General features: G+C 47.8%; 2 protein-coding genes across 3 annotated transcripts in view; one reads left to right on the top strand and one right to left on the bottom strand.

Moving 5' to 3' along the window:
- Fkbp15 (FKBP prolyl isomerase family member 15) overlaps positions 1-10,690 on the top strand; it is a 53,294-nt gene extending 42,604 nt beyond the window's left edge. For both annotated transcript variants that reach the window (XM_048339443.1, XM_048339436.1), the window contains exons 21-28: positions 969-1,105; positions 2,489-2,644; positions 3,584-3,736; positions 4,783-4,905; positions 5,444-5,551; positions 6,002-6,693; positions 7,439-7,535; positions 10,054-10,690. In XM_048339443.1, the coding sequence (XP_048195400.1) occupies positions 969-1,105; positions 2,489-2,644; positions 3,584-3,736; positions 4,783-4,905; positions 5,444-5,551; positions 6,002-6,693; positions 7,439-7,535; positions 10,054-10,131 (1,544 nt within the window). In that variant the 3' untranslated portion in view covers positions 10,132-10,690. The remainder of the gene's footprint in view (positions 1-968; positions 1,106-2,488; positions 2,645-3,583; positions 3,737-4,782; positions 4,906-5,443; positions 5,552-6,001; positions 6,694-7,438; positions 7,536-10,053) is intronic.
- Positions 10,691-12,503: 1,813 nt separating this feature from the next.
- Positions 12,504-24,895, bottom strand: Slc31a2 (solute carrier family 31 member 2). The gene is made up of 4 exons (XM_048339690.1): positions 24,829-24,895; positions 16,994-17,060; positions 15,323-15,512; positions 12,504-14,127 (listed from the first exon to the last, which is right to left on the bottom strand). Exons 1-4 carry the CDS (start codon positions 24,832-24,834, stop codon positions 13,959-13,961), a joined length of 432 nt encoding a protein of 143 aa, XP_048195647.1. The 5' UTR covers positions 24,835-24,895; the 3' UTR covers positions 12,504-13,958.
- Positions 24,896-26,790: the final 1,895 nt, after the last annotated feature.

Here is a 26,790-nt window from a genome sequence, read left to right as displayed (position 1 = left end):
TTTAAGTGCACTAAATGAAAAATGTAAATCCCAGTAGTTCAGTGGCTCAAACCTGGAGTCCTAGGTGTTTGAGAGGCAGGGGTCAGGGTATCATGGTTGGAGGACAGCCTGGTCAAAAAGAAGTTTGTAAGACTCCATCTCACACCCTGGCACATATCTGTCATCCCCAGTGACCCAGAGAAGAAAAAGTAGGAAGATGGCAGCCCTAGACTGGCCTGGGCATAAAGCAAGATCTTCCCTCCTAAATGGCTCACGTAGTAGAATGCCTGCCTAGTAAGCTAGAGGCCCTCAGATCAATCTCCAGTATCATAAAAAAATAAAAATAAAAATAAAACACAGGGCTGGGAATGTGGCCTAGTGGTAGAGTGCTTGCCTAGCATGCATGAAGCCCTGGGTTTGATTCCTCAGTACCACATAAACAGAAAAAGCCAGAAGTGGCGCTGTGGCTCAAGCGGTAGAAGCTCAGGGACAGTGCCCAAGTCCTGAGTTCAAGCCACAGGATTGGCATAAAACAAACCACAAAACCTAACCTTATTGAGAAGGAATGTTTTCTAAACACTGTTGGTAGAATGTCCTAGCCTCACCAGCCCACAGGGAAAAAGGGCATGGACTCCACTAATGAAGCTCTACCTGAGGTGGTAAGGTGGTAGCTGGAATAGAACTGTAGGAGAGACCATTTCCCAAGTCTCTGACTGCTGGGAATGTCACTTTTCGTTTTTCATGTGAACAAGGTGACATCCACACATGTGGAGATGACTTCCTGTAGATGAGTGCAGCTTGGTGGGAGGGTCGGCTGGTGGCTTGAGAAGCCCTCATTGCAGGTCAGTAAGGTGGTATGCACAGATGAGAGGAGGATGTTTGTGTGGTAGAGTCAGAGACTGCGGCATGCTGTTCTGAAAGAGGCTCTGAGGTGCCACAGCGCCCATAGCAGCTCTGCTCCTGCAGCCACATCTCTTTGCTTCTTTCAGAGTTCCAGAAAACCTTCGAACAAGCACAGTCCAAATTCAAAAGTGAGAAGCAGAGCCGGAAGCAGCTGGAACTCAAGGTGACGGCCCTGGAGGAAGAGCTGACAGACCTTCGAACTGAGAAGGAGTCCCTGGAAAAGGTAAGGCCTGGATTGGCTGTTCAGTAAATATTTTTCTTTTCCTTTAAGCATTGCAATTGTACTTATAGCTTTCATTGGCTCATGGCTGTAATTTTATCCAGAATTTGGGAGAGTTGTGGCTGAAGGCTATCCCTGGAAAAAAGTTCACAAGACCCCATCTCAACTGATAAAAAAACTGAGTTTGGTGGTGTGCTTGTCATCCCAGGTTCAGCTGTGTGGGAAGCTATCTAGTAGATAAAAGTGAAATTCTATTTGAAAAATAATTAAAGCAGAAAAGTGTGGGGCATAGCTCAAGTGGTAGAGCACCTGCCTAGCAAGCTCAAGTCCCTAAGTTAAGTCCTCAGTACTGCCATATATGTGTCTGTATCAATCCACTAGAATAAGAATGGATAATATAGAAAAGTGTAACATTTAAAAAATTCTTTATTTCCTCTAAAAGATAAACAGTATATTTGTTTTCTGTATGCATAAAATCCTACATATTCACTTATACATAAGTGTCTTTGACAACATTTTTAAAAGATAAGCTTATATTTAATACTTTTGAAAAGTACATGGTCATTGTATTACATAAGAATGAGATCTTGCAGGGTACTGGGGGCTCATACCTGTAATCCTAACTACTTAGGAAGCTGAGGTCTGAGAAGTGACGTTCAAAGCCAGCCAAGGCAGGAAAGTAAGGGAGACTTTTTTTTTCCAGTCTAGGAGCTTGAACTCAGGGCCTGGTCTCTGTCCCTGAGCTTCTTTTGCTCAAGGCTAGGACTCTACCACTTGAGCCACAGCGCCACTTCTGGCTTTTTCTGTTTATGTGTTACTGAGGGACGGAACCCAAGGCTTCATGCATGCTAGGCAAGCACTCTACCACTAAGCTTTTTTTTTTGGCCAGTCCTGGGCCTTGGACTCAGGGCCTGAGCATCGTCCCTGGCTTCTTCCCGCTCAAGGCTAGCACTCTGCCACCTGAGCCACAGTGCCCCTTCTGGCCGTTTTCCATATATGTGGTGCTGGGGAATCGAACTGAGAGCTTCATGTGTAGGAGGCAAGCGCTCTTGCCACTAGGCCATATTCCCAGCCCCCACTAAGCAATTCTTAACTCTCAGAGAGACTCTTATCACCAACTAACCAACAAAAAGCCAGAAGTGGAGATGTGTCTACAGAGGTACAATATCATCCTTGAGTGAAAAAGCCAAGCAAGAGCAGGAAGCCCTGAGTTTAAGCTCCAGCACTGACACAAAAAAAGAAAAAAGGAAAAAAGGAGGGGGTGGGGAATGAAGCTAAAGAACCATTTCCAGAAATGCAGTAAGGACAAAATGATGTCAGTAACCACCAGAGCACCCTACCCATCCTCAGCCAGTGAGAGCTGAAGGTTCTTCTCTTATGCCTAAGAACCTCTCAGAAAGGAAGAAGAAGTCTGCTCAAGAGCGCTGCCAGGCTGAAGAGGAAATGGAGGAAATTCGCAAGTCCCACCAGGAGGAACTGGACAAACTCCGACAGCTCTTGAAAAAGACTCGCGTATCCACAGACCAGGCTTCTGCCATGCAGGTAAGTAGCACTGGAGCACTCTGGAACTACAGGGCGGTGTGAAGGACTCAGCAGGAGCTTACAGCTTCTGCCTTATCTATCCTATTTCTTACATTTATGCCCTCACCTTGCAGAATAGTAGAAAAACGCAGTCCAAATGCAAACCAGGAATCAAATGGGGACTCTTCTTTTTAAAACCTTAGTTAATGTCTAATTGCTATACAAAAAAAAAATCCAAACATACAGCCTTCAGCAGCCTGCTGATCATACTTGACAAGAAGAGATTTATTTAGGTCATCAGGAAAGCAAGTCAGGGATAGTGGCAGGACACAGATGGCTCTCTATTTCCTTTGATGAAAACCTTTGTCATTGTAAATCTAAAATCTGAGCCAGGCACTGTGGGCTCATGCTTGTAATCCTAGCTACTCAGGAGGCTGAGATCTGAGGATTACAATTCAAAGGCAGCCCCAGCAGGTAAATCCAAGAGACTCTTCTCTCCATTTAACCAGCAAAAAGAATTGAGAATGAATGCCAGGCCCTGCATTCAAGCCCCAGTACCAACACATAAATCAATAGATAAGTAAATACATAAATGAGTTAATTTTTAAAATCTGCACATATATGTCCCTTTACAGTGCATTGATGCCCTCCATTACTCACTTCTGCCAGTTTACATTTCTCCACCTCTGAAGTTCAGGGTCTGAGCCCTGAAAAATGATGATTACACTATGTATGGCCTTGTCTTCCAGGAACCTTTGTCTAGGAAAGCACCCTTTAGAGCTGTGACAACATCTTCCTCCCTCCATTTCAAAAGCAAGTTTACTCTTATAGTAATTAAGGTCTTTCAAACAGCTGATTGCCCACATCTGGGAAACCTGGGCCATTAGCTTCTTCTCCGAGGATGGACCTTCCATGGTACAACAGGACTCACAGGATGTGGTCATCCCTTTGTCTTGGCAGTTGTCTGTGGCGCAGGCTGAGCTACAAAACCAGTGGGAAGCAAAATGTGAGCATCTGTTGGCTTCTGCCAAGGATGAACATCTACAGCAGTACCGGGAGGTGTGCTCGCAAAGGGATGCCCACCTGGAGGAGCTGACGCGCCTTCAGGAAAAGGTAGCTCGGGTCATGCTACTTAAGCAGCCCAGCCAGCAGGCTGCTTGAGTCCTTTCAATCCTTTTGATCCTGAATGATCCTGGCTAGGAAACATGTGCTTGTGGAACTTTCAGTTCTTCAGTTATCTTTCCCTTACTTACATGGAGTGTTGTTGGGTCAGTGACCTGGAAAAAGAAAAAGCAGCAGCAGTGTTCTGGGACATGTTTCCAATTATTATTTTATCCCTCCTTTAGTAAGCAAATATTTGCTGTGTGTCAATTGTGTTGGAGCCACTGTGGATGCCTACAAAGAACTCAGCCTGCAAGAGCTTCACAGTCCAGAAAGAGTAACAAGGATACACAATTAAGCACTGTAGGGCTTAGAATAGGAAGTGCCTAGGGGAGTTGGGACAGCCTCCCAAAGGAGGTGACCTTTGAACAGAGCCAAGGCCAAGTAGCTGTGGTAAGGGAGAAGGAGGCAGGACATCTTAGGTCAAGGCACTGAAATAGGGGTATAGCTGGGGGATACGGTGGGATTATTAGGTGTGAAAAGGTGAGAAATGAATGGGAGAGGGCTTGGGGTTGTGCTACCAAAGTCCCCTATATAGAGGCCACTTCCTGTCCTTTAGTACCGAGAGATGTGAGGCAGTTTATGTTCGTGTGCATGTGACTAAGTGTTCTTTCCTAACCTTATTTTCATTATATTATATTACATCATTTATTTTCAGTACTAGAGGTTGAACTTAGGGCTTTGCACATGTTAGGAAAAACCACACTTATGGCCCCTTTTGCATAGTCTCCTGAGTAGCCAGGACTACAGGTATGAGCCACCAGCACATGGCTTTTTATTATATTCTTGACCTGGTTAAGAATTTAAGCAACCCTAAATGCTGAGGATGTGAGTACTCTACATTAGCAGGTGGGAGTGGAAGCCAAGAGGCTGGGCCCAGCAGCCCTTCTGAGGTTAGGACTTGATGCTTGGGATGGATCTTCTCCACCTGGGTTTCCCGACCTCTGCGTACTAGTCTAGGTTCCTGAGGCCACAGCTACAGTTTGTTCATTTTGCAGTGCTCAGCCCTCCAGGCTCAAATCACAACCATCACAGAGCAAAATGACCGGCACATCAAAGAACTGGAGAAGACCAAATCCCAGGGGCCTGGGATCAAAACTGTTGCTGACCCCTCAGAGAAGGTGAGCTTATACTTGAAAGAAACAGCGAACCACTGGGGCATTGAATGTGTCTATCAAGCATCCAGAAAGCACGTGGCCAACATGTTATGCTGGTAGTTTTTTTTCCCCTCACTATTGATGCACTGGTCTAGCTTAAAACTTAATCCTTCAGAACCTTCCCTCATGATGTTCAATCCAAGAGTCTGATGCTTCAGAGACTTTGATAGAGAAGAAGCCTGAAGCCACTATCTCTGCAGCCAAGGGACTCTTGGTGGTGCTCATGAAGGGAGGCACCAATGGATGGTCTTAGAACAGTCTTGGCATATGCCGCAGCTTCCCTGCTCTTGATAGGAGGCTGTCAGAACTACCTCTGTCATGGTGTGCTTGGCACTCAATATTGTCCACTGCACAGTGGCACTTAGTATCTAAAGACATGACTAGCTGTCCCTCTCTCCAGTTCCAGATCCCTCCATTATAGCCTTCCGTGCCTCTCTCTGGAATTTCTGTGCATCTCCTAGTAACTTCATTCTGGTAACAAGTATTTTTGATCTTCACGCAGGTCAAGAAGATCATGAACCAAGTGTTCCATTCATTGCGGGGAGAGTTTGAGCTGGAGGAATCTTATGATGGCAGGACCATTCTGGGGACTATCATGAGTACTATCAAGGTAACAGCTAGCTAGTTGCCCGTTGTTGCATTGGACTGGCTTTTTCATTGCCTAATTACCTTCTAAGGGATTGTGAATAAAAAGTCTCAAGAGCTAGGCATGGTGGCACATGCCTGTAATTCCAGCACTGCTGAGGCAGGAAAATCACAAGGTCATGTCAACCTAGGCTACATAATGAGATCTTGTCTCAAAACAGACACATGTGAAAATGAATGCATGAGTATCAGTTTTGCTCATCAGTGATTGGGATTCATTCATCAGTGATTGAATATCATTCATCAGTGATCGGGGTACCTGGAAATGGCACATTCTGCGCTGATGGGGACAGCTTCTTCTTAGGGAATCACAGTGGTGTGGACCAGGTGACAGCTGTCGGCTGAGGACTGGGGTGCTCACAGAGCCTGCTGGCTTCCTTTCTGTGCTCATGTCCCTCTTCTTGGTTTTGATCAGATGGTGACTCTGCAGCTTTTGAACCAGCAGGAGCAAGAGCAGGGAGCGAGTAGCAGTGAGGAAGAAGAAGAGCGGCTCCACCCGCCTATCCAGGAGCAGGAACAGGAGCAGAGAGGCTCAGCCCCTCCCGAGCAGCCGTGTCCAGTCCCCCCAGGTGGGGAAAGGCAGGAGGCCTCTGAGGTGCCATTGGAGCAGGTAGCAGAGAAGGATGACCTGCTCCCTGCTCCCCAGGATAGCACACAGAGAAGGGAAGAGGAGCCCTCTGAGGCAGAGACACTCTCCAAGATCAAAGATGGCTCCCGCCCACCTCACAGAGCTCTGGGGCCACCAGCTTCAATTCCCCCTGAGCCCTCTGGCCCTGTAGCTGTGGACTCGCAGTGTGAGGAGTCACTTGCTGCTGGCCTGGTGGCAGTGAGCCCTGACAATCCCCTGGATGAGATGGATGTTGGGGAAGCACCTCCAGATGGCCCACCACAGGGAAGCTCCAGGGGACAGACACTGACTCCAGACCCTGAGAAGGGGGAGCCACCTGCCTTAGGGCCTGAAAGCCCAGGAGGAGAGCCTGAGCCTCCAGAGCTCAGTGAAAACGACAGGGTCCCCCGCCCTGCTGGTCCCCACGAGGCACTATCAGGCACGGAAGCTGGTCCCACAGGAGCTGCCCTCAGACCCAATCACGGCTCTCTGCACTCCAGGTACATCACTGTGACACCATGGCAGGGATGGGATGGCTGGGTGTGGAGCTGCTATGTTTGTTCCATGGCTGGTAACTGATACTGGCTCACTTTTTTACCCGTGCATTTATTCAACATGGCAGTAATGTGGTAGGCAAGGAAAATGTGGTATAGAAATGAAATGATAAATTGCCCCAAAAAAGTGGCCTACATATTAAAAAAAAAAGAAAGAAACTCAAACAGGATGCTATGGTAGAGAAGAAAGGCTTATTTTGTATTAAATAGGTGGTTAAGGAAAGAATCTGAGAAATTAGCATCTAAACTGAGATGCAAGGATGGAAAGAAGCCATCCATACTAAGAGCAGGAAGAAGAGATTGCAGAGAGAACCACATATGCAAAGGTCCTATGGTGGGAGGAGACACATCCTAGTTAAGAAACTGAAAGGAGGCACAGTAAGCAAGATGCAAATGGTGTTGAGATTGGGAAACTAGGTAGACCAGGACACAGATTTTCTTATCATTGTTAAAAGTTGGGGCTTTATGTAAGTACCCTGAGAAGCTATTAAGGGCACTTAAGCTAAAGAGCGGCGTAGCTCAGTTAGCTTTAGAGGACCACTTTGGCTGTAGGCTATGCAGGATGCAGAAGGGATGAATGGAGGTGGGACACATTCCTAAGGATTCTCACGGGTTCCTGTGACCTTGTGGCTGGAGGACACTGGTCAGGAGCAGAAACAGCAACATTTTCTATGATTTGACTTTTCTTCAGTCTCTCTGGGGACAAAGAGGATGAACTGTTTCCAGGGGCAACTCTGAAAGTTCCAAGGCCCAAAGCTCAGTCGGAGGAGGAGGATGAAGATGAGGTGGTAAGGAAATCCCAGGCCCTGCCGAGGCCGCACACCACTGCCTGGGGGCTCTTCCCCACTGGCTGGGAGAAGAGAAAAGGAGCCTGCTGGTGGCCTGCCCCCTGGACTCTGTGTGCAGGGCCGTGTGGGAGCAGGTTTGGGGCTGGGAGGGGGCAGCTCTGTTCACGGAGTGGGGATGGTGAGCTGCCACTTCACTCCTGAGAGAGAAATCCTCTCCATCCGCGGAGGAAAGGCGGGAAGGACTTGAAGATAACCTGAGAGGCGTCCTTCCTAGACAGAGAAACTGAGGCTCAGAGGATGCCTTGCCTGCGCTGCAGAGGCAGGTAATGGTAGAGCAAGGCTCCAGCTGTGTTCTTCCTGGCTCTGCCTGCTTTCTAACCTGCTGCCCCGTTCGGTCATCACAAAGCCACTGGGCGGCAGCTTCAGTGCTGACAGCATAGCCTTGCTAGAGTGACGAGCGGCAAAGCAAGTGCTGATAGTTCATGTATCTGCTGTCCCCATTGTACTGGGTGGGTTACAGCCCTGCTGACTGTCGCTAGACCATTGTGAATACATGATGGGGATCGCTCAGGCAGGAATTGTGTGTCTGCAGAGGACCTTCAGGCTCAGGCTGTCCCACAGACAGAAATAGGAGGTTGAATGGGACAAATTCTGTCTCCTCATGTGTCACCCAAGTGGGTTCTGCCTTTTGCTAAAAGCCATGACAGACCTGGGATCCACTGTTATGTACCAAAGCCCTTCCCTCTTGCCTGCCTGCCTGCCATTAAGGGAAGTATGATAGTTCCTCCTATTAGTCTTTCTTCCCAAGAATTAAATTTCCACTTAGAATACTGAATGTAAATTCCACACTTGATTAAAAAAAAAGAGAGGAAAATATATCCCTAAATATAGTTGAAAATTTTATTTATTTTACCTTTTTTGTGCCAGTACTGGGGCTTGAACTCAGGACCTCATTCTCTCACTTAGCTTTTTCACTCAAGGCTGGTCCTTTACCACTTGAGCCACAGTTCCGCTTCCATCTTCTTGCTGGTTAAGTGGAGATAAGAGTCAGATTTGTCTGTCCAAGCTGGCTTCACACAGAAGATCTCAGATCTCAGATCTCCTCAGATCTCAGCCTCCTGAGTAGCTAGGATTCCAGGTGTGAGCCACCTGTAGGTAAAAAAATATTTGCCATATGTAAGTAGCATGACTGCCTATCCCATCAAGTGAAGATCTATTTCTTGGGTACTTGAAGTCACTTCATATTCTCACTTAATCATGTACCAATCCATTGAGGTAGGAACTCTTAATCCCCTGTAGATCACAGGACTGAGGCTCAGAAAGGTTACATGGCGTATCTTAGGCTATGTGGCTGGTAAAAAGAGCCAGAACCTTCACCAGAACAGAACAGGAATTGTGAACCACACTTGAAAGCCCACTACTACCAGAGTTTAGACATCACTTAGTAACTCTTAGTACGAGGTCTGTCAATGACTGTATGCCATGATCCCCTCCCTTGCGTTGGCTCCTATGGACATCGATCCTAATCAGCCAGTAGCTCACAGAGCAAGAAGTACCTTAGAGGAAACAGTTCAGTCTGTGCCTGTCTCTAGCATTGGCCCTGTGGCCTCTGTGGGACTGTTACCTAACAGTGCAGAGGGGGAAAAAAGCCAGAAATTTGAGTCAAAGGTGAGAGAGCCTCCTCCATGGCTCTCGGCCTTCGGATACACACACATACCTGAGATAATAAAGAGGTGTGTTTATTTTGGCTCCCAGTTTAAGTTTTTTTTTTAAATTTATTTAGTTGGTCATGAGGTTGGAACTCAGGCCCTGCGTGCTGGCTGCCCCTGAGCTCTTTTGCTCAAGGCTAGCACTCTACCACTGGAACTATAACACTACTTCCCCGGTTTCAGTTTCAATCAGGCCCCTTGCTTAGGACTTATCATAATGGCAGGAACATGTGGGTAAGACAAATTATTCACCTCATGGTCAGGAAGCCCAAAAGAACAGGAAAAAGGAGCTGAACCCTATGTTCCTAGTCTTTATCTCTTAGGATTTTTTTTCCTCCTGGGAGGGTCGACATGTCTTTCAAAAGGTCACATCCAGAGCTAGTTGGGCTACCTTAGCACATGACAAGTGTGTTTGTGAATGTGATTGCATTCTTCTAGGCTCCATCATCTGCTTGCACCCTCTCTCATCTCTCAGGCTGCTGGCTTCTCTTTTTTTGTCTCCTGCTCCTGTCTCTTTTGACCCTACTTTCTCTACACAAATTGTGCAAGTTACATAAGAGGAAAATCTGTCACATTAATACCCGTGCACAAATAAATGACAAAATTAACCAAACAAAGTTGGTCTTTTGTCTCTGTTGTCTCAGCTTCATCTGGAAGCCCAGGTTCTCTGCCCTGTGGCTGGTCCATCCAATGCACTTCCTTTCCAACCCAGAGCCCAGAACAGACGTTGGACCACTTCCTCTCACAGGCAGGAAGGCTACCTGGGGTGGGGACAAATGAGGACTGACCGCTCTTTCCTGTTTTGTCAGAGCATGAAGGGACGCCCACCCCCAGCACCCCTTTTTGGAGATGACGATGATGACGATGACATTGACTGGCTGGGATGAAGACCCAGGAAGCTGGTGCGCAGGTTTCTCTACCAACCCTTCCCTAAGCACGATTTTGCACAGCCAGCCCTGGGTCTAGGCGAGCCACAGGGTGAGGGCAAGGCGAGCACTCTGAGGACAGATATCTGAGTCCCTGGTGACCTGATGAAGAGGACTATGACCCTGCCTTTCAGTCTGGTGTTTGGAGAAGCCCACGTGGTCCTGCCTGAGTCCCATTTGGAGGAAGGGCTGGTAGATTGCCTCTATCCAGTCACCTATCAGAATGGTTCCCTCTCTTCCGAGCTTTCCTTCTCCCCTTTCACTCTTAGGGTGGATCTGTGAGCCTCCCCTCCTTCTGTCTCCCAGGCCTCAACTGTAGCCTAGCACGCAAGACCTGTCACCTGGAGGGAGGGCTCCCTGGACAATGGTGACCACCATCTCAGTCCAGTTCAATTAGTAGTCCAGTCTGTGGTCCTGGAACATGTGTCTTCTTTTCTCTGCCTTAAATCTTACCCAAGAGGTCAACACGTATTAGAATTAACACAAATAAACGTCTGTAATGAAATCTGACTTGGGCCCATGGGAGGAAACTGAGTTTGATTTCAGGGATGGCTGTGCTGCTCTTTGGGAATCTAAAGGCAGGAGCTGTACCTGGGTTGGTAAATGTGCACAAAGACACCTGGACAGACTTATTACCTCGCTCTAACACCTTCAGGCTTTTACTCTGCTGCCCCAGACATCCTAGCTGCCTAAAGCTGGTTTCTTGAGGCCCAGCCCTGTCCTTCACTTTCCCTACAGGCTGCCCTGCAGCCTTGGAGGCCATGCAGAGAAGGTGAGGGGTTCCTCACCTCCACTGTTCCTAACATCCAAGGGTCACTACTCTGAGGGATTCCACTCCTGAATTCAGGCCAGGATCAATGCCAAGAACAGCAATGACAAAATATTGGTTGGGTTTGAGACTCTCCCAAAGACCCAAGCAATTAGTCTTTAATAAACAGAAAATGTTTAACAGAAATGTTCCTTGAAGCTGTGAGGAGCATAGCTCAAGTGGTAGAGTGCTAATAAGTTCAAGGCTCTATGAATCCCCCATGTAAGAAAGAAATTAAGAAAGACAGAGAAAGCAGATAGAGGGAAGAGAAGACAGAAAGGAAGGAAGGAAAGCAAAAGAAAAGCTTCTAGGCCCCAATCCAGATCTGCTGAGACATTTCCATCCCATTATGGTAAAGTACAGAGCACAGCCTTGTCTTCAGCCACAAGGCTTCTTTGTTCAGAGGGACCGGAGGGCCTCAGTCAAGTGACCTTTCCATTCAAACTACAGCCCATCTGAGCTGGTGAGGAAAAACAGCTGGGATGGATCCTGGCTCTACGACTCATGAGCTAGGTGACTTGTTTTTCTGTGCCTCAGCTTCCTTATCTCTAAGATGAAGTCAGCTATAATCCTTCATTGTAGTGAAGATTAATGCTTGGCACATCTATAAACACATGTTGCTAAATCAAAATTACCACCTTTTGTGACTTGGCTCTGAAGAATGTTGACATGAGAGCAGTGGAACATCTAAGTGTAACCGTAGCCCAAAATCCCTTCATGCTGTGAAAGCCTCAAATGGCTAGCTAGGTACATCTAGGGACTGAAGCTGGGGAGTTTGCTGATCTCCCATGAAAATGCTCATCCCAGCAGTGCCCCAGCACAGGGAGCCACTGCTGGTCAGGGCTTTGTGACAGATGAGTAAGTGGATGGTGAATGGATGGGTGGGGGATGGATGGATGGATGGATGGGGCCCCTTCAACACAACTACAATGCACACTGGGAACCTCACATCTGTGGAGCTGTAGGTGTTACTCTACTTTCTAGGATACATTTCTTTCTTTTAAAGTTTGCCTAAGAAAGGGATTTTTATTCATTGAGTTTGGTAAAATCTCTTCTGGGCACCTATTTGGGGGCCAGATCCTACAGAGTGAGATTTTCATTTCTTAAATATAATTTCATTGTTAATATTAAGGTGTTGTACAGAGGAGTTACCATTTCATAAGTCATGTAATGAGTACATTTTTTTTTAACAATGTTACCCCTTCCTTTGCTTTTCCTATCGGAGAGAAAAACTGTCTTTTCTATCAAAATGTGTTGCTTAAAGTACCTGCTTTGACCTGATGGCTTTTGTTACAGAAAAGAGTAACTGCTTTGGGATAAGGAAGAGTTGTTAAATATCAGGTTTTTGTGTCTGTCATTGTGACTCCTGTGGTTCTTGGAGAGCATATTTATACAGCACATCCCTGTCCACAGATTGCATAGGTCATTTTCTAGCTAGTTTCTACTGAATAACATGATTGCATTTAAGTTACATTTCTTACTGTAACTTAAAAATTGGCCCTTAGATTTTTGCTTCTGCCTCCAGGGAGAGAAGGTACTAGCAATCGTGCCAATACCGTGGGACTGTTATTCTCTTACAGTGGGCAGGTACCCCATTACTGCTGGCTACATAAGCGAAAGGGTGCTGACAAAGTAGGCATTGTGGGGTGCCTGGCCTGTAGCACAGCATGCAAGGGCTCAGCTGAGCCACACTGTGTCCAGCTGTCCACGCCACCCCTGCCGTCCACCCCCTTAGCTCTAAGATTAGTTGGTACAAGGCCTTTGCATGATCAATGTTAGAATAAAGACAAACAGACTATTTAAAAATACACATTTATTAAAATGTATTTGTTTTTCATTCCCAAAGCTTAAAAGTGTCTTTCCACCAGGCCCATGAGGTGCCTGAGCATAGACATTACAGTATACAGCAGTGATTTCCTCTCCCTGGGTCTCTCATAAAGTGAAAAGTCCAAATACCTAGAGTCCATCTAACTCGAAATATGTACTCACTTTGGTTTGTTTACTGCATCCTCAGTCAACAGTCTACCCATCCACCTCCCCAATATGGCTTAATCAGTATCTTCAAGGAACTGAATCATGTTTCCCCACCAGATCATTATGAGCAAGCAGTAATAAATAAGGAACATTAATAGCTGAATAGTATTAATGTAGTTCTCTATTGAGAATAAAAGTATTAAGGCTATTTAGAGCTCCCCAGTACACTGGCCATTAGGCTGAGCTCCCACTGCGGACAGTGGCATCAGGTTGGAGCTCACAGTGCCCAAAGGACAAGCCAGCAGTCCTGGCCACAGTCCTGGGTCTCTGCCTCTCATCGGCTGTCAGCCTTTCCCTAAGAATGGGAGATGGACCTCAGCAGATGCCGCCATCCATCACGGATAGAATGAAATCATTCCATTTAAGTGTTTCATTTACCTGAATGTGCAAAATAAGAAATCTTGGTTTGTCAACAATCTTGGGTGTTCCAAAGGCAAAGGAGCTAGCCTGGACTCTGTCCTTCCGAGCGCAAAAGTGGTCAGTTTGTCCAATAGAAGATGCTCCCGTAGATAAGGCACAAAGTAGAAGAGAGACCATCTGGGTCTCATGGCCTTCGCCACCCAGAGCCTTCTCTCAGTCCTGGAGGTCTTTGGGAATGCTCATGTCTGCCTCAGCCATGCAGCCTGGGAGGCTCAGCTGCTCGCTCTCTCCCCCAGGCTCTCACCTCTCCATTCTCCCACTGCTCACAGCTTCACCTCTGCATTCTCCTCTTGCTCACAGCTGCCTTCTTGAGGCGGTAGATGAGGCCTGGCCCTGTGTAGGCTGGGGGCGATGGGAGGCAGCTGCAGTGACCTTGGAGCTCCAGAGAGAGAGGACTGCTGGCTTCCACTCAAAGTCGCCAGGAGCTGGGAAAGATGGTGAGCAGTTGCCATCAGAAGTGGCTGGGCTGGAAGTGATGTAGCAGAGTGGCCCCTCCAGCCGTCAGCACCTGTGCTTCCCTTGCCAGCTACATCCTGCTGAGAAGTGGGTAGGCAAGGTAGTAACCCACAGCCGAGCCTAGGACCGCACCCAGGAAAATCCAAGTGTTGTAGGACATTACAGTCAGCATCACAAAATAGCCAATGACCACCTGAGCAATATGAACTAGAGACTGGCCGAAGCAGCACAGAAACCACCTAGATAGAAGAGAGAACCAAGTTAATGCTGGTAATAAACCAGAAGTAGAGGGTGCCTGAGCTGCAGCTACTGCTATGCCCAGGTGTTTATTGGTTGAGATAGAGTCACACTCACATTTTGCCTGGCTAGCTTTGAACTGCTATCCGGCCAATCTCAGCCTCCTGAGTAGCAAGGATTTCAGGCATGAGCCACTGTGCCTGATTGAGATTGCTTTATAAAGAAGCAAGTCCACCACATCCAACTCTGAGCTTCCTAGCCTCCTAGGCAAAAGGGAATATGATGGCATAAACAGTTTATGTACATTATTAGTAAGGTGGATTTGTTTTTCCCCTTGAATTTACTGTGGGAGGCAGAACGGCAATCGAAAATGAGGGATTTCAATAACAGATTAGTTCAGCCACTTAATAAATCTGGCCTGGCACAACTACCTTGACCTCTCTGGATGTTAATTTCCCCATTGGTAAAACAAGAACAAGGGAACAGGAGCTTTCTCTTGCCCAGTGCTTGTGAAGATGGGAGGTACCCGGTGAGTGGCTGGTGCTGGAGCAGGTAGGCTCAGGAAACTCACATGGGGCTGGGGAGGACAGTCTAGGGACCCTAAATGGTTGTCAGATCAGAAAAGGGGGTGGGAGGAGATTTTAAAAAAATGTACCACTTGTGGTTCAGGATACCTGCTTCCCCTCCTGGGTTTGGTTGTAGTTTGTGCGCACACACACACGTACACTGGCCTTGTGTTCTTGTTTAGCTTTGTCATTCAAGACTACCACTTGAAACACATCTTCACTTCCAACATTTTTTTTCTATATTTGTCTGCCTGAGCTGGCTTCAAATCATAATCATTAGATTTCAGCCTCCTGAGTAGCTAGAATAACAAGATATGAGCCACTAGCACCAGGGCCTGGCTCCTTCCTGGCTTTGGAAGCCTGGTGAGCTTGTGGGGTACACAGGGGCCAGTAGCAAAGTTATAAGTATTACAGCTCCCTGAAGCAATACTGAGCCCTGCCATGAGGCTGTGGCCCAGGTACCAGGAACTCCACACTGTACAGTTAACCTTACTACTAACCACCTGTTCAGTCCTGGTCCTTCGCTGAGCCTCGATCTCCTTTCTGTGCACTGGGCCAACGCTCTCGGATCTCAGCCTACATCTCAAAATGATGTGAGGGCTCAGTCCATTCCCCTACCTGGTGCTCATACCTGAGGTGCCTTCTGTTGACCGGGGGGGAGGCCAAGCTTGCAGAATCCCGGTCTGTTTCCATGATGACTTCTTGGCTGTTGGAGGCAGGCAGGCTCTCCAGAGTCTGGTGAAGCAGCTTGGCTTTGCCAACCTTGATGCCTTCATATAGTACAGCCAGGAGCAGGACCACCAGTACCGAGAGGGCCATGCCTGCCAAAAGAAGCCAAGTAGAGAAATAGCTTCTGGTGTCCCCCCTGACCCTATGGGGTCTACAGAGAATGATTAGGTATACAATTTGTATACTAGGTACTAGGCACCGGTGGCTCACACCTGTAGTCCTAGCTACTCAGGAGGCTGAAATCAGTATTGCACTTCAAAGCCTGCTGGGCAGGAAAGTCCATGAGATTATCTCCAATTAACCACCAGAAAACCAGAAGTGGAGTTGTGGCTCAAAGTGGTAGAGTGTTAACCTTGAGTAGAAAAGCTCAGGGACAGAGCCCAGTCCTTGAGTTAAAGCCCCAGGACCAACACACACAAACACACACACACACACACTCTAGAGGCAAAAAAATTTAAATGTGTTAACTGCAACGAAATGATCAATGTTTAAGTAGAAATATTTACCCTGTCCTGAGCATTTTACAATGTGTATATGTCTTGAAACGTCCCATGGGACCTCATAAATAGGAATCATCTTTGCCACTTCAATGCAGTGCAATTTCCAAGGCTAGATTGTAAAAATTTTATATACATGTCTCTCTTGTGGTCTGGCACTTGCTCTTTGAACCTGCCACCCACAAAGAAGCACAGGCCATGCACAGTTCAGGTTGGCATTCAGCCAAGAGCCCAGCTGAGGCCCAACAGGCCTGGAAGTCCTGCAGATGCCTGTGGTTCCAGCCACTGTCTGTTTCTGTGCATAAATGGTCTCGAGTAAAGGCCGCTTAGCTCAACATTGGCAACTCACTGAACCTTTGACAGACAACAATTACCTGACTCTCCTAATCCACTGCTTACTGAGCAAGAGTTCGCAGAGTTCGCGGGACCACTAATCCATTGTAGGGATGACTATATCTGCTACTGAGAGGCTTTAGGGCTGTTGGGAATCTATTTTTAAGTTACCTAATTTAGGTTAAAAAATACTTTTGTCATGAATTAGAATCGAGCTTTTTCAAGGCAAAGTTTAAAGGAATGCCCATCACTTGCAGACTGGTGTCTCCTTCCAAGTCTAAGGCTTCAGCGGCCACCAGTATGGGGGCAGATGGGCCAGGGAGCAGCAGGAGGCCTTCATTGAGTTCTGGTGGCACTTCCTTTTTATGACCTCCCCTTCCCACAAGTCTCTATTCCTGTTTGGGCTTCAGTTGCTTCCCTTGGAATTGCCCCAGCTCGCTCGCTCTCCCTCCCTGTCTCTCCCCTCTCTCTTCCCGTTTCCCCTTCCTCCCTTCCCTCTTTTCTCATCTCTCTCCCCCCCTCCCTCCACATGGAAAGGAGAGAATCCTTGAGGAATGGGGCCCTTTGCCAGCAGAAGGGCCCAGGCTGCAAATGGAATTATAAATGCAAAGTTCCAGCACGGTGTTTAGCTGGGGGAAGACAGGCTCACTAAATGCCCTCAGAAAACAAGGAGAACCAGGGCTTTCCACTGTCTGGCACTTGCAGGCTTCCTAAGTTACAAGTCTGAGCTTCCTGAATCTTACCTGCAGGACTGTGGACACTCCAGAAATCAAACAGAAGCATGACCTTATCTGAGAAGATGAAGTGCATCTGAAAGAGAAAGGGGGATATACATCACAGGGGGCTTGGAGCCATGGAAGCCCTGTTTCCTAACCCCAGAAGCCTCCTCTGGAGGCCCAGAACATGAGGCCACAGGACCATGCGTGCTGCAAGGGCCATTAAAGGTCATCAGGACCAGTGAAGACCATATGGAGCAAAGGCTTAGGCAGCAGCTGACAGCACCCCAGGTGGCTCAGGGATGGCTCCTTGGAGCCCCCCCAGACCAAAGGAAGCACTAGACCCTGGAGTGCCTGGCTCCTCTTACCTTCTTCTTGGCTTCCCCAAGCAAGCAGGAAGTCCTGGTGAATCAGGGCAGATGGGGCAGAGTGTTTGTCACAGAGGGGACCCAGGAGCAGCTGTCTCCAATCTGTATGCCACGGTGTCCCCACACTGATCAAACTATTTGCTGAGCGCAGTTCTATGCCCAGCATTAAGGAGAAGGGTTAATTGCTCTGCCCCAGGTGTGCCCACTGCCCTGCCCACCTGGGGTTCAGGGTGGCCCCAAGGCATTTGATCATGAACTTAGCTTGATGTCATAATAGTCTTTTATGTAACAGTGACAACTAGGCCCATTTTACAAGAGGAAACACTGGGGGACATAGGCCCAGGAAGTTCAGTGTTGGAGAATTAAAGTCTCCAACCAGTGGAAAAATTTAGCCCCGGCACGGTTACTCCGATGCCTCATTAGCACACTAATAGGCCCTTGGGAACACATTCCCAGTAAGGAGTTTCTGGTGTTTGCAGGCCAAAGGAAGCCACCTGTTGTTGTGAGAATCTCCTTTTCCCCCCTGCTTAGCAAGTCTCCCTAAGGAGACTTGCTTGACCAGCTGCCTTTAGTGTTAGATTCTCACTATAAACAGGAAAGTCTCACTGTTATTTCACAAGTATTTGGAGAAGTCAAGATTGATGATATCTAGCCTTAAGGAGATAGTAGCTAGGAGATAATTATAGTTCTACCTCAGTTGTATACAGTTCCTTGTTTTGATATCAACAATCTTTGTAGTCACTACCTCCTGTAATTAGAAAGGCATTGGTACCAAGTTCCTGCCCTCACAGTAGGAAATTTCCTCCACTTTTGTATTTGAGACAAATGTCATGCTGTATTGATCTTTTACCCTGTAATTGTAAAATTGGTTTCTAACCCCATATAAACCCTGGCCCTCTTGGAATAAAGTATGCATTGGTTCACTCGCCTTGCATCCCCGCGTCCTGATTATGACTGCAGTTACCCAGGTTCAACAGTTCAGCCATTTGCAGGAAGTCCTGAAGCCAGTGACCTAAGGTTAACCCCATGCACTCCAGAACATATCATCTCAGTCTCCAAGAGCAAATGTTAAGAGAGAAGCTGACACCGGAAGCAAGTGACCCATGCCTAGAGTCCTAGCTACTTGGGAGGACAAGACTGGAAGGATCATAGTTTGAGGCCAGCCAGGACAAAAAGTTCTTGAGTCCACTTCTCAAAGCTAGGTATGGTAATCTGTGCCTATCACTGCAGCTAACAGGAGGCTGAGACCAAGAAAATCACAGTCTCAGGCTAGTCCAGGCAGAAAAGCCTGAGAGACTCCCTTTGCATGGAAACAGCTGCATGTGGTGGTGCACACCTGTCAGCCCAGCTACAGCAGGAGGATCATGTCCAGGTATGGAGACCAGGCAGGAAATGACAGCTATCCTAAAAACAATTAGTGCAAGAAAGGGCAAGCGCAAGACCCAGAGTTCAAACCCCAGTACTGGGGGAGAGGAGGGCGGCGAGGAGCCAATAGTGATTCTGCATGCCCAGCCAGGCTGAATGATGGTATTTGGTGGGTCACCCTCTTGGGGAAGAAAAGTTGCTCTGCAGATGCCAGGGTCCTCCAGCCTGGCTGCATTAGGACCACCTACTGGCAGCCTTTGACAATGGCCAAATACTGGAATCTTTGAATGTCACAGTCCCCTGGCTTCCAACTTTTTTTTTTTTTGTCATTCATAGGGTTAGAACTCAGGGCCTGGGCACTGTTCCTGAGCTTTTCTGCTCCAGGCTAGTGCTCTACCACTTTGAACTACAGTTTCCATTTCTGATTTTCTGGTGGTTAATTGGTGATAAGAGTCTCATGAAATTAGTTCCCAGGCCTGGCTTTGGGCCACCATCTTCAGATCTCAGCCTCCTGGGTAGCTAGGATGAAGAAGAGAGGGAGGTCTGAGCTTCACTGATCAATTTGGTACACTGATCTGGTCCACCCCCACCCCCACTCTCTGCCTCTCTCAAAACCAGATGAGGAAAGATGTTCCAAGAGAGGAAGGGATCTGCCCAAGGTTGCCCTAGAAGAAGCTTTACAATTGCTATCAGTTCACATTCAAGTGGAGATGATCCCATCCTTTCCCGGCCTTTGACTAAGATCAGGTTAGAGAGGCCAAGGAGAGAGAGGGGATGGGTTCCTGGGAAGCTTATGGGTGCTCAGGCTAAGACAAGCTTCGGTGAGCAGGGTAGAGGGATAGGCAGATTAGGTTAGCTACCATTCTGATTGATGTGTCATGTGAGTACTCTGTGACTTCCCAGAAACCAGATGCATGAGCTTCTGTTTGCAAATGACAGCCTGAAACCACAGACCAGACTAGTCCAACTTTCCTCCCTTCTTCCCCTCTCAAAATGGAGAACCAGAGGCAATAGTAAATTACAGCTGAATGACGCACCGGTGGCTTATTGCTGTAGTCTTAGCTACATAGGAGGCTGAGATTTGAAGCAGCAGGGCCAGAAAAGTCTATAAGACTCTATCTCCAATTAAGTGCCAAAAAAGCCCAGCACTTAGGCCATGAGTTCAAGTCGGAGGACCAGCACCATAAAAGAAAAAATCTGAGTCTAGGATTTGATACATCACACCAGTTAGCCAGGGCCTTTCTCAGGCCTCAGTATCTCCTAGGGAAGGTGGATGAAAACAATCTGAAGCTGATACAGTCAAATGCTTTTTTTTTCTTCCTTTTTTGGTACCAGCACTGGGGCTTGAACTCAGGGCCTCAAGCTCTCCCTTGGCTTTCTCTGCTGAAGGCGGGAGTTCTACCACTTGGGCCATACCTCTATTTCTGGCTTTGCTAGTTCACTGGAGATAAAAGTTTCAAGGACTTCCCTCTCCACTTCAAACCACAATCCTCAGGCCTCAACTTCCTGAGTAGGATTACAGGTGTGAGCCACCAACATCCATCCTATTTCACAGGCTATTAAGAGGTTCTCTGAAGAGTGGATTCTGTGATCATGTAAGTTTGAGGGAAACTGAAGTGGGAAAATTAAACACTCCTTGCTGCCAGAAGGATAAAGAGCCCTGTCCCTCCCTTTCTTATTGCTGAGTATCTTGTAGGAGCGCACCCCACAGAATATAACTGCAGAAGTACTAAGTCTAGAAGCAGTCCTATTTGGGGGAAGGGGAATTATTATTTTGTGCTTGCCAATATTCTAAAAATATTATGACTTCCCTTAATGACAAAAGGGAATTATTCTTCATAGCTTCATTTGACAGATGAAAATACCAAGGCTCAATTTCAACCACTTGCCAAGATGTATAGCTAGGCTGTGTCCTGGCAGACTAGATTCAGAGTCTGTGCTCCTAGCACCTCTCAGGGCAGCAAAGGAAGCCCTAGAGGCAGCGGTGACATTTCCCTGGGCACACTGTGATGCCGTTTCATGGTTAAAATCCAGGTCCTTCCACTTGTCTCTTATTTCACACAGAGGAAAATAGAGGTAAGATACAAAGATGAACCCATTGGAATTTGTAGTGACACAGAGATGAGAATGGGCTGCTTTGTTTTAGCATTCTGGAAAGAAGACATGGCATTTTGAGAGGAAGGAGTCAGGGAGGAGGCAGGAATGTATGAGAAAACGCCCCTGTGCAATTAGTACAGCAGGAATTAGGCTGTTCCAAAAATAAATAAAGGAAGCCAATGATGGTTAGTCAGGACTGGAAAGAATGGCCAGGACCCAAGATATTATAGCTATAGAACAGGATGAAGAACAAAGAAGGAGGGCCATCTTGGAACAGAAGGACACAGCTGGCCATGACTACAGACACAGAGTACTACTGTGGAGAAGATATTAAGTGATAAACACACTGAGACAGAAGAGTAGCCATTGAGAATCCCCTATCAAAGGCAGGCAAGCTATGCCATGTGCCAAGACTGTTCAAAGACCACCCATTGGTGTCTCCCTCCCTCCCTTCCTCCACAAGCACCACTGAGAGCTGCCCTGGCCACAGGGATGAGTGGCTGTGGGCTTCTTCTGTGATTTAGGGTCACTACTCATATCCATCAAAGCCTCCGGAGGATCAGACCCCCTTGGGTTGGTGACCAGGGCGGTAGGTTCTATAGGGTTAATTTTTAAGCCAGGTAAATGATCCCTCACTAGTTCGGAAAGAACTACCAGAATAACATTGGCCACATGCTTTCTGAATACCTGATGTGCAGAGGCCTGGGCCTCGCTAGGCTCTTCAGTCAGAATTCAGGAGCAGAACTACAGGAGCTGGGTATGTATAAACACTTTTCAAGGGACACTGATGGCTCACTTTGAGTAAACAGCTGGAACAGAGGTGGCAAAGCCTTGTGACTCAGAGGCTAAAGCCGGTTCCATCTTCCAGCTCTGCTAGTAACAAACTGCATGACCTCAAGAAGGCCACACAATTTCATGGCCTGAACAACGGGCCTGGACTTTAGAAACCCTTTCTCCTGGTCTGTACCTTACTCTTGCAGGCAGAAGCTCTGTGTCGTTGGTATAGACAGGCTCCATTCCCACACTCAAACCCAATAAAGAAAAAAACAACAACAACAGAGTAAGACTCTGTCTGTGGTTGGTGGAGGAGCAGTGGGCCCATCATGCAGGCCTCAATCCCTGGGTTCAGACTTGGACACTGCAACTTTGGGTCTGGTAGAAACCTAGGGATACAAATGACTTTTCTAAAAAATCAAAATGCCTTTCAGTCCTAAAAGGGGTCTGACTGCTGCCACCATCCCCTCTGTGCCTCACAGAGGCCAAGCTCCCTGGAGCACCTGGATCTACGGACAAGGAATGGAAAGGGAGGACTGAGTGGGATAGCTACACAGCTGCGTGACTTCTGAACATGCACAGTTGCCTGCCTTTCATCCTTTTAGCTCCCTCTGACATATCTGCAGTCCCCACTATTTTTAACTCCTTTGCATTGATAAGAAAGGCCCACTTTGCTGCCCAAAGATACTCAGGGATCAGGTACCCAGGGCCATAGATCTTTCTGGAAAGACTGTACTGTTCACACTTCAGCATGCTCCACAAGCACTCTGGGTGTTTCTGAGATAGACAGATGACTGTGAAACATGCTTGGAAAAATAATCTGGCCTAATGAGGACTGGTTAGGTAACTTAGGTGATTGCCTCAATGGAAATTGAAGTAATCAGTTTACAAAGCTACGCTGCGCCTAGGCATCACTGACTTACACCTGTAACCCTAGCTTCTCAGGAGGCTAGGACCTGGAGGACTGAGGTTCAAAGCCAGCCAGAGGAGAAAAATCTGTGAGATTCCATCTCAATTAACCTGCCAAATGCTAGATTAGAGGCCTGGTGCAAGTGGCACAGTACTGTGTGCAAGCAAGCAAGCCAAGTAAGAAGCCCTGAGTGGGGCTGGAAATGTGGCCTAGTGGTAGAGTGCTTGCCTAGCATGCATGAAGCCCTGGGTTCGATTCCTCAGCACCACATAAACAGAAAAAGCCAGAAATGGCACTGTGGCTCAAGTGGTAGAGTGTCCCCCCCAAAAAAATCATGTTGAAGAACTTAAAATAAAGTCAGCCTTTGATCCATCTAATATGAAAGTAGTACTTGCTGAATATAAGAAGCGGAAACAGTACCAAATAGAAAATAAAACGACTGAGTTCTAGCTTGTTAGGACTTTGAACATGACAGAACATTCACAAAAGATTAATATGCAAAACCAGACATGTGTATATAATTCTGTGAGCCCCATTTATATTGGAATTGAATTCTTTCAACCTCAGTGGAAACCTCAAGCACATCTTCGCAAAGTAGGGGGTTGTGCCCACCCCCCTTTCTTGTCTGAGTCCAGCTGGTAAAGCTATTAGCATGAATGGAATGTCCCCAATGCCTAATTAATCATGCAGGGAATTTCCATAACTGGCTTCTGTCTATCATCCTTGAAACTGTGCCAGCTACCTTAGGAGCTCAAAACAGACAACACCTTTTGCTACAGACCTGAACACCTACAGACAGAAAAATTCACTTGACCAACATTTCCTTTTGTTGTGCCAGACTCTGGAAATGCAGAGATGAACATGAAAAGACCTTCCTGGATCCCACCATCTAGTGAGGGTGAGAGAGAAGTGGGCAGGTAATTATAATGGTGTATGGTGGCAGAGACCGAAGGCAGGCTGGAGATGTAGATATAGAACTCACAAGGCCATATGTCCAATATCCAGAACTTCAAAAAGCCTGTGACAAGAAGACACAAGTGGGAGAAACCTAGAGGGGGGGGGGATGACGACAAAGCCATCTGGGTGACACCTGTGGGTAGGGCAAGGGGGTACAGCAGCTCTGAAGCACAAGGAGCAGGAGGCGACTAGAAAGATGGGCCCAAGAGTGTTCAGGGCTAGAAGAACCCAGGGAGCATCAGTTCCTCTTCCCTAAACAGTTTGAAGCTGGGGGAGGAGCAAAGACTCAAAGTTTCTAGGCCTTCTGCACTCTTGTAGTATCAAATCAGCATATCCTAACTTAAAGAGACTTCAGTCTGCAACATACAGGCCCAGGGTTTTATGGCGAGATATGTGGGAGGCAGGACCCCAATCTTGTTTTCTCATGGGGGATAAATCGCAGTCTCTGGCAGTATAATTTATCTGTGCTTCATTCAGAGCCGCACCCTGGATTAGGGAGGAGCCGTGGCCGAGGATGGAGTAAACAATCCACAAGACTTGTTTTATTTTTCTCCTTTGGGGTCACTTACACTTGGATTTTAGGAAAAGAAACAAAACAAAACAAAAAACCCTCCTTCATTTGTCAGCCAAAGGGTGAGGGTCCCAGTAGTGAGGCTGGCAGGCAGGATAGCTGTATCAAAGTCTCACCTATTTCCCCCCGATTTTAAAGGACAAGCACGGGTCTAAAGGGTCTGTACAAGCTTGCTCCCGGTAGCTTCTGCGACATGTTTCATGAGATGAGGAAAGTGACATAATTTCTCCAAAGGTCCAAAGTCTTGCAAGAAGGTGCCCAGGTGAACCCTAACTAGGAAAAAAAAACCACACAAAAAATCCTCTTCTTGAGCTCTGGGGTAGGGAGGATGGAAGTGGCCGGGTCTGTTTTAAAAGATCGGAACAGGAACTCGTCCCGGGCAGGCGGGGGTGGTCGGCGAGCGCGGACTGCACCGGGCCCTTGGCGGAAAGCCACCGCCTCGGCTCCCACCCTACCCCACCCCACCCCGACTCAGGCCACCGCCCGGAGCGGGGACCCCCGCCACTCGCCGATCCCCCGGGGCCGGGGCCGCGCCCGCACCCTCGGGCCGCGCCACACAGCCCGCCTTCGCACGTCCGTCCGGCTGGACGGACTCCCGGCGGCGGGGACCGACAGACAGAACCTCCAGCAGCCACTGACAGCCGCACCTGCCGCGTCCCCCAGCCCCGATCCGGCGGAGACCAACTACGCCGCCAACACGCCCCTCAGAGACCCAGGCAGGACTCGGGGCTGGGAGGATCTCGGGGTGCGTAGGCTGCTGCTCCGACGGACCCCCACTCCCCAACATCCGCGTCACTTCTGCGAGGTGCCCGGGACTCACCTCCATGGTGAGCGCGCGGGTCAGTGCCGAGGACGCGGCTGCGAGCCGGGGTCTCCGGATCCGACTTCTCTAGCAGCCGCGGCGACCTCGACCAGGACCGCGCTGGTCACGTGGTCCGGGGAGGCGCCGTGAGGATGTCTGGGAGTTGTAGTCCTTCGGCGGCTCGCCACGCCCACCGCACGGCTTTCCCACCCGACCCACCCACTGGCGCGGGACCCACCTGCCCACCGCGAGGCTGACTCGTCGGAGCGTCAGCGTCCTGGGAGCTGCTCTCCCGGGTGTTCTGTCCTGTAACCGTAACTTACCATAAATATGTTTGGCAATTACCATAAAAATGTTTATTGTGCCTTGTTATTGCCTGTGTGAGGCTTCACATGTGTTTGAGTTGAAAACTTAAAAAGAGGGGACACGGTGACAGCAAATTAGGGGAGGGCGTGCTGTCCATTAAACTCTAGACCTTTTGTGCACTATTAGGTTTCTAAAGGATCATTTCCAATCTGACAAGCAAAAAGGCGTTTGCTGGCTGTTGATTACATTCCCTTCATTGCACAAATGTTGGGGTTACCTCAGAGGTAATACATGGCAATACCTTTGACAGACGGCTTATAAATAGCAGAATTTTATTTCTCACAGGTGTGCAGGCTGGGCGTCCAAGTTCAGGGTGCCATATTCCTTCTTCCCTGACAGGCTCTCTTGGTTGCAGAAGACTGGTTCTCATTACCTCTTCACAAGGCAATACTTCCTACTTGTTTGATTTTACTAGAGTGTTTAGAAAAAGCATTTCCATTTTTGCGGACTGCTTGATTAATTCACAAGTTTTATTGGACTTGTTGGGTTCCCCCCCCCCCCCCACGATGGGGTGGCAAGATACTTTTAAGCTGTGTTTTAATTCTCAAATATGTTGAAAATCCTTTATTAGTCAACCTCTGTAACTGAGCTCCTTCAAGAGACCTCCGATTGGATTAGCAAAGCTTGGAATCTGACCTCAATTCAATCCTGAGCCCTTGAGTATTAGCTATGGCATCTCAACAGAACAAAACAAAAGTCTTACAGTATTCTAGTAAGATAAAAATAATAGAACTACCCCATAGAACCGCTGAGAGACTGAAATAAAAAAAGTAAAAAAAGTGTTAAATTCTCAACCTAAAACTTAGCATTGGGAGCCTGCTTGATAAATGATGATCACTGTCATCATTGGCAGCCGATGTTTTTGCCCTAGAGAGAAAGCCATCTGCAAAAGGCCAAGCCACTTGCTCAAAGTCACAGCTTGTATACAGGCTTCAAGATGAAAACAGAAGAGGGTGTGGGAACAGACAAGGACTGGGCTGACTCCTGACTGGGGCTAAAACATATCTGCAGGGGCACTGTGAGGAGTTCAGGTAAGAAGGACCACTGTTGAGGCTGTGTTAAGCCACAGGGAACCTTGGAAGCTTTTGGAACCCAAGAACAGGGAAAATGTTTAGGGATTCTTCATTTCTGTGGGTCTCACCTGAGAAACAGGAGTCAGAAGGTCTAACCTTTGCAAAAACAGGTTCCTGTATACCCCACTCCTGCCACCCACAGAAGGATGCACAACATACTGCATTCATTTGACTGTTGTGCTTGGCGGTGTCACAGCCTGATGACCTTTTACAGCTCTAACTTCCTCATAGGTTACAATGCTTGGCTCCTTTAGTTCCAAGTTTCTTTTGAACCACTAGAGATTTCCCCTCGTCTGGCCCTCTAGGAAGAGGAACGGAGTAGAAAATACAGGATCTTAGATCACAAGACCAACACAAGTCATCCAAACCTCATTCTGTGGCAAGATTCTTTTGTGATTCTGTTTCGATGTCCGTGGAACTAACTCCCTTCTGTCCTGGAACAACAGTCTGTTGCTGCCATCTTAGCATACACCTGGATCTTGCAGGGAAGAAAATCTCCAATCAGGAAAGACTGCTACCTGAGTCCTGGCAGAGATCACGA

Source organism: Perognathus longimembris, chromosome 1, assembly GCF_023159225.1.
Source record: "Perognathus longimembris pacificus isolate PPM17 chromosome 1, ASM2315922v1, whole genome shotgun sequence".
Lineage (NCBI taxonomy): Eukaryota > Metazoa > Chordata > Mammalia > Rodentia > Heteromyidae > Perognathus > Perognathus longimembris.
The sequence above is the reverse complement of the archived record's forward strand: the minus strand, read 5'-3'. Positions and strand labels throughout refer to the sequence as shown.